This window comes from Macrotis lagotis, chromosome X (genome assembly GCF_037893015.1).
Source record: "Macrotis lagotis isolate mMagLag1 chromosome X, bilby.v1.9.chrom.fasta, whole genome shotgun sequence".
Lineage (NCBI taxonomy): Eukaryota > Metazoa > Chordata > Mammalia > Peramelemorphia > Peramelidae > Macrotis > Macrotis lagotis.
In genome coordinates, this window is record NC_133666.1 from 183,511,858 (window position 1) to 183,524,009 (window position 12,152).

Sequence of the window (12,152 nt, forward strand, 5' to 3'; positions counted from 1 at the left end):
AATTATTATATTGTAGACATGTAATGAATTTGATAACCCTAAAGTCCTGATAAATTTTCAAATTTTATTGATGATCATAATTTGTTATGAGAAAATGAAGTATTTCATTACATATAGTAAGTCTAAATATATAACATTTTTTTCAGTACTCTAGATATTGAAAAAACCAAGGAGGTTTTGATGTTTTGTGTGGCACCTTCTGAATTAGGAACCATCATGAATGTCCCTAAGGGTGGTCTGGTGTTGTTTTCAGCTAATTCAAATTCATCTTGTATGGAACTTTCAAAGAAAATTGCAGAGTGAGTATTAAATTTGCTGCTGCTACTACTGTTATATGCTATTCAGCATTAAGTTAAACTTAGTTATATATAAAATACTAATTTTAAGATTCAGTTGACTATTAAAGATAAAATTTTTATGTTGGTGACATATTTAAATATTTTTGATTTTTGAAACTTCCACGTATTCTAACATTTGGATAAAATTAAATATTAGGGATTATTTATCATTATTTGAAGACTAACTTCCCTCATGAAAATTGATTTATAAATTTGTTTCTTGTTATATATAACTTTATCAGGATTTCTACAGTTTGATCTTTTATGAATTAATTTTTAATGGCAAGAATGTTGGTTGAACTCTGTTATTTATGTTTTTTAACTTTTCCTTTCTCTTATAGGAGGCTAGGGGTAGAAATGGGCAAAGTTCAGGTTTACCAGGAACCAAACAGAGGTGAGCATTAAGTTGATTGATTCAAATTCCTTTGGTTTTATCTTTGATTTAGTCTCTATATTAGCAACTTATTTGAATGTTTTGACTCAGTTGGCAAATCTCATTTCATTGGGATGTGGTGAAAATCTAGAAGCATTGGTTAAGTAACTTTTCTTTGTTTCTGTTTCTATGCTGGGGATACAAAGATAAAAATTACATAGGCCTCTACATTCAGAGAATTTCTATTCCCTTTGGGAGATGTGGATATAAATAAGTGTGTAGGACTCGCTGCTTAGATACCTCCTTTTCTAGTGCAGATTAGCATCTTTTTTTGCCACTTAGCTTACAAAGATGTTTAGAGCCCCTAGAGGGTGCCCCAGGAGAGTTCTTGGAAGATCATTGAGGCTAATCTCATTCTGCTAGTGAAGAAATTAAATCACCAAGAAGTTAGATTACTAGCCTAAGGTCATACAGTGTCTGAGGGTGGTTTGAACCCAGTTGATTCTAAATTCAATGTCCTCTGTACAACTCTGTGCTGTTTCTCCTTCATTCTTTTTTAAAAATATTTATTCTCTTTTTGTACAAATAATTTTTTTATAAATTAATAAAATATTCTTGTTTAAGAGTAAACAGAATACCCCCTCCCCCCAAAATATAGACTCGCTTGAGCGATAAAGTAAAGCAGAGAGAAAAAAATTAAAATTAAAAAAATAATAGTAATAATTGTAGGTATGTCCAGGTGGCACAATGGACGGAGCCCCAGCCCTGGAGCCAGGAGCACCCAAGCCCATATCTGGCCCCATACCCAACAATCACCCAGCCGTGTGACATGCAAGCCACCCCCAACCCCACTGCCCTGCAAAAACCAAAAAAAGGAAAAAAAAGACCCCAAATAAAATAATAATAATAGTAGGGGTGGCAGGGTGGTGGACAGAGCATTGGCCCTTGATCCAGGAGCACCCAGGCGCAAATCTGGCCTCAAGACACCTAAAGATCACCCTGCTATGTGGCCCCAGACAGGCCACCCAGCCCCATTTGCCCTGCACCCCCCCAAATAATAATGATAAAAAATGTGCTTCAGTCTTTGTGACAACACCAATAATTCTGTCGCGGGTGGATCACATTCTTTATGGTAAATCCATGGCAAAAGTTACTTCCATATTTTTCCACCATTGCCATTGCTGATCACAACTCCCTCCTTTCGTATTTCTCCACTACCATGTATTATTATTTTCTCTCTCCTTTCACTCTTGACTCTGCTGTAGGGTATCTGAGTGGCGCAGCAGACAGATCCCCCATCCCTGGGGCCAAGAGGCCCTGAGCCCCCCTACTACCCCTTAGGCCCAGCATCCACCTGGCCCTATGGTCCCATATAGGCCATCCAATCCCAGCCCTTGCAAGAAGTAAAAAGGAAAATGTGTTATATTTGACCACTCTTCCCCCATGGTCCATCCTCTCCTCCTTCATTCATATCCCCCCCTTCCCCCTGTCCCCTGCCCTTGTTACTCCAGATGCCTATTCCCCATTGAGTATATATGCTGTTTCCTCTCCTAGCCACCTCTGATGAGAGCAAAGATTCCCTCATTCCCCCTTGCCTTCCCCCCTTCCATATCATTGCAATAGCTCATTGTAATAAAGAAAAAACTTACTATATGAGATATCTTGGCCTATTCCCCCTCTCCTTTTTCTTTCTCCCATTACATTTCCCTTTTTTCTATTGACTCCATTTTTACACCATATTTTATCTTCAAATTCAGCTTTCTCCTGTGCTTCAACTATAAAAGCTCCCTCTACCTGCTCTATTAGCTGAGAAGGTTCATATGAGTATTATCAGTGTCATTTTTCTATGCAGGAATGCATGCAGTTCATCATCAAGTCCCTCATATTTTCCCCCTCTCCTCCAGTCTCCATGCTTCACCTGAGTCCTGTATCTGAAGATCAAACCTTCTGTTTGGCTCTGGCCATTCCAACAGGAACATTTGAAATTCCCCTGGTTCATTCAAAGTCCATCTTTTTCCCTGGAAGAGGACATTCAGCCTTGCTGGGTAGTTCATTCTCGGTTGCATTCTAAGCTCTTTTGCCTTCTGGTATATTATATTGCAAGCCCTACAGGCCCTGTGTGATCCTGACTGCAGCTCCACGATGTTTGAACTGTGTCCTTCTGGGTGCTTGTAATATTTTCTCTGTGACTTGGGAGTTCTGGAACTTGGCTGTAATATTCCTAGGGGTTGGTTTTTTGGGATCTCTTTCTCAGGGGGATCCGTGGATTCTCTCCATTTCTATTTTGCCCTCTGCTTCTAGAATATTAGGGCAATTTTCCTGTAGTAACTATTTTGAAAATGATGTCAAGGCTCTTTTCTTGATCGTGATTTTCAGGTATTCCAATCATTTTTAAATTATCTTTCCTAAGTCTGTTTTCCATATCAGTTGTTTTTTCAATGAGATGTTTCACATTTTCTTCTAATTTTTCATTCTTTTGGTTTTGAAGTAATGAATCCTGGTTGCTCTGAAATTCATCAATCTCCCTGACTTCCATTCTTTGTCTGAAGGATTTGTTCTCTTTGGAGAGTTTTCTTATCTCTTTTTCCATCTGGCCAATTTTGCTTCTCCTCAATAACTTTTTGAACTGTTTTATCCATTTGACCTAAGCTGGTTTTTAGCATGCTATTTTCTTCATCATTTTTTTGGATTTCCCTGACTAAGCTGCTGACTTCATTTTCATGTTTTTCCTACATCTCTCTCCTTTCTTTTCCCAGTTTTTCTTCTAACTCCCTCATTTGATTTTCAAAGTCTTTTTTGAGCTCTGTCATAGCCTGAGCCCAATTTCTGTTTTTCTTGGAGTCTTTAGATGCAGGAGCTTGTGCTTCCTCATCTTCAGACTGAGTATTTTGATCCTTCTTGGGCTCATATGCAAAATATTTCTCAGTGGTCTTCCTCTTGTTTCTCTGCTTGCTCATTTTCCCAGCCTTAGCCTGGTTTTGGGGTGCTTCCTGAGCTTTTGGGACACTCCCACAAGGGTCTCAGTGTGTGAGGGTCTGTCCTCCCTCCTGGTCTGTGAATGACCATATGCCCCCCTCTGCCACGGTGCTGAGGTGGGGGGGGGCCCTGCTGTTCTATGGGGGGGCCTCGACTTCAATCAGGATCTGAATGTGTTCAGAGCCCTAGAGTCCTGTTCCAGGGGCAGAGGACAGAGCTCAGCAGTCTCTCTTCACTCCCCTCCCTCAGCTCAATGGGCTCATGCCCTGGGGGCTCCTGCTTACTGGCTCTGCCTGCTTCTGTTTCCTGAGCTGCTGAAAGACCAAGCTGCTGGCTGTGTGCCCTGAGGGCTGGGTTTCACGTGCTCGCTCTGGCAGAGGTCCCCCGCTATTTCCCCACTTTGTGCCTGGTGCTCCCCGGGGTGTAGCTCCAGAGACTCCTCCGCTGCTGTGTGCCACGGCTCCCAGCACCCTGGGGCTGCCTCTGGGAGGCTAAAGTTCTTTTGCTCTGGCGGACCACCCCTCCAACCCAGGGGAGCAGAGTCTTTCTGCTCTTTTCTAGGTTACCTTGAGTTAGGAGAACTGCCTGTCTGGGTCCCTCTGTGGGTTCTGCCTTGAAAGTTTAGTTAGATTCCTTAGTTTCGAAGTTTTATAAGAGAGCTTCTAAGAGCTGTTGCTCTCTTGTTGCCATCTTGCCAGCCCCCCCCCCCTTCTTCATTCTTTAGGCAAGTACAGAACTGGTCAGTTTAATCTATAAACAGTGAACAAGTAACTGACTGAATTGAACACATTAATTAATTAAATGGACACATTTAGTGAAACTTGAATCAATTTTGCATTCAGAGTGTTTTAGTTAGTTATATTATTCTTTTTCTGTTTTACCACATAAGTATTATGACAATGTATTAAAAAATTATTTTTAATAGAATAGGAAGAGTTGGAGTCAGAAGACCTGAGATTTAATCCTAGCTCTGATATTTATTACTTTTGTGATCTTAGACAAGTCTAAAATCTTGACCTAGTTTCCTCATAGTAAAATTAGGAATTGGGTTAGACAATCTCAGAGCTCCAAACAATTCATTTTCCTTTCATTTTATTTGTTACTTTGTGGGAAAAACTGTTGAAAGTTCTGTTAGAGAAACTGACTTGATTAGGACGATTTGTTTGTGGCTAACTTGACTGTCACAATAACCCTGTGAGATAGCTAATTTTCCCACTTTACACATGAAGCAACTGAAAGCTTCAGTGATTTGCCCTGGGTCATCAAATAGCATTTTTTTTTTAGCTAGATATATAAAGACAAACACAGCTATTAAATTGGAGTTGAGATTTGAACTTGTATCTTCCTGAGTTCCAATCTAACACTCTAGGAAGCAGAGAATCCTTCTTGGGAGGCTTTGTGATTGTCCATCTCAGAAATTAATAAGGATCTGATTTAAAGTATTGGAAGTAGAACACCTCTTCTCCCCCTTCCTCCCCCACATAAATTCCTGATTTTTTGCCTCATTTTGAGTGTTGTTTCTCCCATTATGCTATAAGGTTCTTGAGGGCAGGAACTCTTTTGCACAGTGCCTGGCATGTTGTAGGTGCTTAATAAATGTTTATTGAATTGGATTGGATTGGAAAACAAAGTAGAGGTAAAAGCGATATTTCAGAGAGGAAGTATCTACAGGACTTGTCAACTCATTGGTTATCAGTTGAGAGAAAGAGAGGAGGCACCTAAGATAAGATTTTAAGACTAGGAACTAGAAAATCACTTATAGAATCTTGATTACATACTGATATGGCTTATAAAATCTTGATTGCATACTGATACTTAAACCTATAAGGAATACAAAGTTAAAATAGTCAGAGGTAACCACCTGGGGCTTGAAACTTGCTTATTCAGTGAATATATTTAAACTATTTTTGAGGGTTATTAACAATTTGTGTATAACCTAGTAACCTTGATAGCACTTTGTGCAATAGTTTTTGTGTCCTGAAGAGTTTCAATATTTTTCTATCATGTAATTAGAGCATCATGATGAAATTAAATAGTGAAGGGGAATTACATGATCTCCTTTGTCAGAAGGGAAGTATCTTCTCTAAGGTGAACATAAGTAATTGAGTTAACCTTGTAGGGCTCAAAAAAAATAATTTAAGGTTGAGTACTGGACTTGTGACTTCATTGATATATGGAATTGTTTCAGATGAGGAAGCTGTAAATTATATTGGCACATTCTTGCTAAAAATTATATCTTATGTTTAATGTTCAATATTATGATAAATATAAGTTGGTGAATCATTTTATTATACTTATAATATCTAGATAGTGACTCATCTTGAGACTATATTTTAAAAATAATATTAAACTATCAACTTTTTTTTTACTAGAAACAAGAGTTCAAATTCAAGAATCTGTCAGAGGAAAAGATGTTTTTATCATCCAAACTATTTCCAAGTGAGTAATGACTTACATACATGTTTTACTTTCTACTTTGGTGTTAAGCACAGTTATACTAAAATAGTAAGATTTGCATCTTAGAGTAATTATGATTTGGGTTTTTAACAAATGGGAGAAAGAGACACTATTAAATACATTGGTAATACATTTGTATTAAAAGGAGTTCAGGGGTGGCTAGGTGGCGCAGTGGATAGAGCACTGACCTTGGATTCAGGAGTACCTGAGTTCAAATGGGGCCTCAGACACTTGACAGTTACCTAGCCATGTGGCCTTGGGCAAGCTACTTAACCCCATTGCCTTGCAAAAAAACGAAAAAAAAAGTTCATATGCATTTCATAAAACTTTGTGCTATAATTTTATATAAATGTCTGAAAATAATTTTTCAGTGTAGCATTATTAATTGCTTCAGATGTTTGGGATAGTATTTACTAATTATACTATAGCTCACTAACATCTCTTAGGAATAAATAGCTAGATATTAAAGATAAATAAAGTTGTATTATCTTCAGAAGCAGAAATGAAAGCAACTGATTTCTTGGTTTTTATTTAAAATATTCATTTAGAGCCATGGTTACCTTAGCACTGGGAAAGATTACAAGAGAATATGCTAAAGCAGTTTATGTTTCACTGTGCTGCTATACTTGGTCCTTATTTTGAAATTGTTTTATAATATCCCAAATGTAGTAATGGAAGACTAACTATAATTTTTGGATCTAATAGTTTGACTTTGGAGTTTAAACTTACTATTTCCTCAACATTTATATAGGATAGCTCATCCAAAACCCATTTTTTTCCTTTTTGGTTGTTCCTCTCTGAATATATACATGCATGTCATAAGATGTCTTTTCATATGAATCATATCTTATTCAAAGCAGTGATTTAAACAAAAAAAGCCTGTATAATATTTGTTATTTATTTGCTGCATATTTGCTTTTGAAGTTCTGAATATTGGAGCATTTTTGACATATATATATATATATGTATGTATATATATATATATATATATAATATGCAGAGTAATGTTGAAAGAATATGAGGAAGAAATATTTGTATAAAATAGTCTTTATGCCATTTTAGTTAACTTATTTTTATTTTTACTCGATTTTACATACATACATAGGGCTTTAGTGAAATGTTTGTCTTGGCCTTTTGGTCATTGGGGGTAAAGTTTCAGTTATTTTTATAATGTAGAAATAAAGTTAGAGCAGTATTTCTCACTGGTAGTCACATCCTTGAGAGGCTCTGAGTGTTTCTTGATTCTTGTTTCTTGTCCATCATTTGGGGAACAGCTGAACAAGTTATCAGGGGATAGAGAGTTTGAAGATTACAGCCTATTTATACCTGCTTTTCACTTCCTCTATTCTATCATCACTAAAAGGGCAAGGTGCTAAATTGGTAGTGGGACCCCCTCCCTTTATAAGACCCTTCCATTTATGTAGCACGTATGTTGTCATGTTAATTGTCTGTTATTTTAGCTTTGGTTTTATTTTGTTTGATGTATTCTGAAATTGGAAACATCATCTTTGTACCCTGTAATTTTCTTACTATATTCAATTTCTTTTGCAATCTTTCATGTTATCTTTTTTTACTTTTCCTACACTAACACTTCTGATATAGCAATTCTCATCTTTTAAGTCTTCAGAAAACTTACTGTGTTTCCTCAAAGATAAGCAGGATTACTATATAAATGACTGTTCCTTGCCTTGTAACGTTTTTCCTTAATGTTCTTTACTGAATTGAGTTCTGCCTATTCATTACCCTGCAACATTCTCTTTTATGTTCTTTTTTTTAAACATCACTAGTATCCCTCCTTCCATCTCCCTATCTGTCTCAAACAAATAGGATTTATAAGACCAAAAAAAAAGAAGAAAAAAATTAGTACAACAGATCAAATTCATTGAAAGTGTCTGAAAACTTGTACTGTGTGTAATACCTATGGCTCTCCCACCTCTGCAAAAGGGTAGGTTGGGAGCCTCCTCTCATATTTCTTCTATTATGCTATGTTTGTTCTTAATAATTTTCCAACATTTATATACACCATCCGTATATACATAGTTCTTTTCATTTACACAGTTATAGTCATTGTGTATATTATTTTTCTGGCTTTGCCTACTTTGCTTTGCTTATTTTACTCTACTATATTTCGTGGGGATTTTTCTATGCTTCTCTATATTTATCAGTTATTTCTTACATTGATGAACCACAATTTGTTTAGTCATTCTCTAGTCAGTGGATCTATATTTTATTTCTAGTTCTTTCCAATCCCAAAAGTACAGCTTTAATTATTTTGGGTTATATGGAGACTTTTCTTCTTATAAAGCTCCTTGGGTTTATAAGCTCAGAAATGGAATCTCTAGGTCCAAGGTTGTGGACGTTTTAGTCACTTTATTTGCAAAATTCTAAATTACTTTACAAAATGGTTATACTTATTCACAGCTCTACTAACAGTGTATCAGTGTGTCTCAACCTCTTCCAATATGAACTATTTACCATCTTGAGTCATCTTTGCCAAGTTGCAGGCGTATAGGGAATAAACGTTCAGAATTATTTTGATTTGTATTTCTCTAAATAGTGATTTGGACCATTCTTTGGTGATTAATACTTTGCAGTTCTTTTTATGACCCCTTTTCCATTGGGGAATGACAATTGCTCATTCTTAATGTTATTCATTGTTTACATTTTCTATCAGGAAGTGGCTACTATCTTAAGTATATTTATTAAAATTGTTGATTTAGCTTGCATAACCTATCCTTATGGGAGAAATTTGATTCAAATTTTTTTCCTATTTGACCACTTCCATTCTTATCCTAGATGCACTAAATTTGTCTGTGAAAAAGCTTTTTAATTTCCTGTATTTTTTTTTATGGTCTCTATTCCTTTTTTTGGTTAAGAATACCCCTTCTAGGGATGTAAGAAATCTGGGACACTAATACATTGTTGGTGGATCTGTGAACTCATCCAACCTTCCTGGAGAGCAGTTTGGAATTGCACCCAAAGGGCAACAAAAATGTGCATACTCTTTGATCCAGCAATACCACTACTGGTCTATACCCTGAAGAGATGATGAAAAAGGGTAAAAACATCACTTAGACAAAAATATTCATAGCAGCCCTGTTTGTGGTGGCAAAGAATTGGAAATTAAGTAAATGATCTTCAATTGGGGAATGGCTTAACAAACTGTGGTATATGTATGTCATGAAACACTATTCTATTAGAAACCAGAAAGGATGGGAATTCAGGGAAGCCTGGAGGGATTTGCATGAACTGATGCTGAGTGAGATGAGCAGAACCAGAAAAACATTGTACACCCTAACAGCAGTGTGGGGGTGATGATCAACCTTGATGGATTTGCTCATTCCATCAGTGCAACAATCAGGGACAATTTTGGGCTATATGCGAAGGAGAATACCATCTGTATCCTGAGAAAAACTGTGGAGTTTAAACAAAGACCAAAGACTATTATCTTTTATTTAGGGGAAAAAAAAACCTGTTATCTTATTATGTAATTTTGCTATCTCTTATACTTTATGTTTCTTCCTTAAGGATATGATTTCTTTCTCATCACATTCAACTTAAATCAATGTATACCATGAAAACAATGTAAAGACTAACAGATTGCTTTCCGTGGAGGGGTGGGGGGAGGGAAGCAAGATTGGGGGAAAATGGTAAAACTCAAAATAAATAAAATCTTTCTAAAAAAAAAGAATACACCTTCTAGGGATACACTGTAGGAGGTGCTATAAATTAGACCAGTTCTCCATTCTGGAAAACAATTTGGAGCAATGCTCCAAAGGATGGCAAAACTATGCATTTCTTTTGTTCCAACAATACTGCTACTGGTCTATAGCCCAAGGATGTCAAAAGAAAGGGGGAAAGGTCTCATATGTACAAAAATATTTATAACTGCTCTTTTGTGTGGTAGCAAAAGTTGGAAAATAAGGGATGTCTGTCAGTTGGGGAACAGCTATACAAATTATAGTATTTGAATGTGATAGAATACTATTGTGCTGTAAGAAAGGATGAAATGTTTCAGAAAAATCTGGGGAGATTTACATGAACTGATATAAAGTGGAGTGACCAGAACCAGAACAATTTACACAGTAAAAGCAGTATTTTCAAGATAATCAACTTTGAAAGACTTAGTAACTCTCATCAATACAGTGATCCATCACAACTCTATAGGGTTCTCTCCATAGGAGAACTGCTGAACTCACTCCAGATTGAAGTATTTTTTTTCCTTTATTTTTCTTGGCTTTCCTCTCCCCCCCCCCCAAACATGATTAATGTGTAAATATGTTTTGCATAGCTTCTTATACATATATAAATATGTGTATGTGTGTGTATATACATATATTTATGTGTGTGTGTATGTATATATGTGTGTGTATATATATATATTGGCACCTTATTCCTTCCTTTTCCATTAATGGGTGGTAGAGAGGTTGGTGGTAGGGAGAGAATTGGAACCATAAATGAATAAACAAATAAATAAAAACATTCTTCTCCAACCCAGATCTGTGAGAGGTATTTGATTTATTTCTCTTCTAATTTTTTCATAGTATGATCTTAAATATTAAGCACATTTAATTATTTAGATGTGTTGTGGAATATGATGTGTGGTGTTGATCTAAGTCTAATTCTTTCCAACCTTTTTCCTTCTTATCTGATAGAACTTAAGTCCCAGAATAATAACTCTTAAGCAGTATTTTGTTGATACTTTGTAACTGAAATATTAATAGATGTTTTATTGAATGTAGTTAATTGAATTTAACATATATAAAACTAGAAATCTTTTATTTCAGGGATGTGAATACCACAGTCATGGAACTCTTGATCATGGTATATGCTTGTAAAACCTCCTGTGCCAAAAGCATTATTGGAGTGATTCCCTATTTTCCTTATAGCAAGCAGTGCAAGATGAGAAAAAGGGGCTCTATTGTTTCTAAGTTATTGGCTTCAATGATGTGTAAAGCTGGTAAGACCAATGAATGTTTGGCATTATTCTGGAGGAATTTGTTGTTGTTATCTTTATTTTCCATCTATTAAACACTTATATGGATTTTATTGGAACAGAACAAAAGATAATGAAATATGAACATAGTTACACATTTAAAAGTAATAAAAGATTTTCTTTTCAAAAGTGTATTAAATATTATATAACATGCAAAATTTTTCTGTTTTCCTGACCATGTTTAAAAGCTACGAAAAGCAAATACTTAACATAATGAATAGAGCACATAAATATAATTCTTTTATTATTATTAAAGTATTCTTTTTTTTAATTTTAAGTTTCAAATTCTCTCCTTTCCTTTCATTTCTTCACTCCTTCAGAATTTGCTGGAACTTGAAATTAATTAATCTAGAGTCTTGGTTAGTCAGTTATAAAACCATTTTACTGTCTCTGGACTGCTGTTGCTGCTGCTGCTGCTGCTGCATGTATGGCTTCCAGACAGGCTTCCACTCTAGTATCATGCATAAACTTCTCTTGCTGATGGCCTAAGTTTTCTTAGGCTAGAAAAAATGCCTCACCCTGTGATCTCTGCTATTCCAAAACTTGATTTGAGGTGTTATTTTTATAGTTGTTTGGAGGGGAATATTAAAAGAGCTCAGCTGGGTTGCCTCTAATCTGCCATCTTCTATAAAGATCATTCTTAAGTATAGCTCATATCATATATTATGGCTAACTCCTGATGATGCTCTTTCCCCATTTGAGTGATTTCAGTATCATATATTAATGAAAATTCATATCCTAATAGTATGTGCTGCTGTGGAGAATTTTTTCACCATAAGACAAGTTCCAGACAAGCAGAATATCAAAGATGTTGATAATTTTGAGGTGATGTGGACATAACTAAAGTTTTACTGACAATTTTGAGATGATTTGAATATATTAATGAAATTAATAACTCCAGGGTGGTACAGATAAGATTTAGTTTATTTCTTAAAAAAAAATCTTTAAAAATGATTCCTTAGACTTATGCTGCCAAGCACACACACACACTTCAATTTTTCCATCTTTATTA

At 35.8% G+C, this 12,152-nt stretch overlaps 1 protein-coding gene across 4 annotated transcripts in view; it reads left to right on the forward strand.

Annotated features, from left to right (window-relative positions):
• The window catches only part of PRPSAP2 (phosphoribosyl pyrophosphate synthetase associated protein 2), a 64,341-nt gene that overhangs the window by 14,298 nt on the left and 37,891 nt on the right, over positions 1-12,152 (forward strand). For all 4 annotated transcript variants that reach the window (XM_074207400.1, XM_074207399.1, XM_074207397.1 and 1 more), the window contains 4 exons: positions 147-299; positions 680-732; positions 6,060-6,126; positions 10,932-11,104. In XM_074207400.1, coding sequence (XP_074063501.1) covers positions 181-299; positions 680-732; positions 6,060-6,126; positions 10,932-11,104 — 412 coding nt within the window. In that variant the 5' untranslated portion in view covers positions 147-180. Of the gene's footprint in view, positions 1-146; positions 300-679; positions 733-6,059; positions 6,127-10,931; positions 11,105-12,152 lie in introns of those variants that run through there.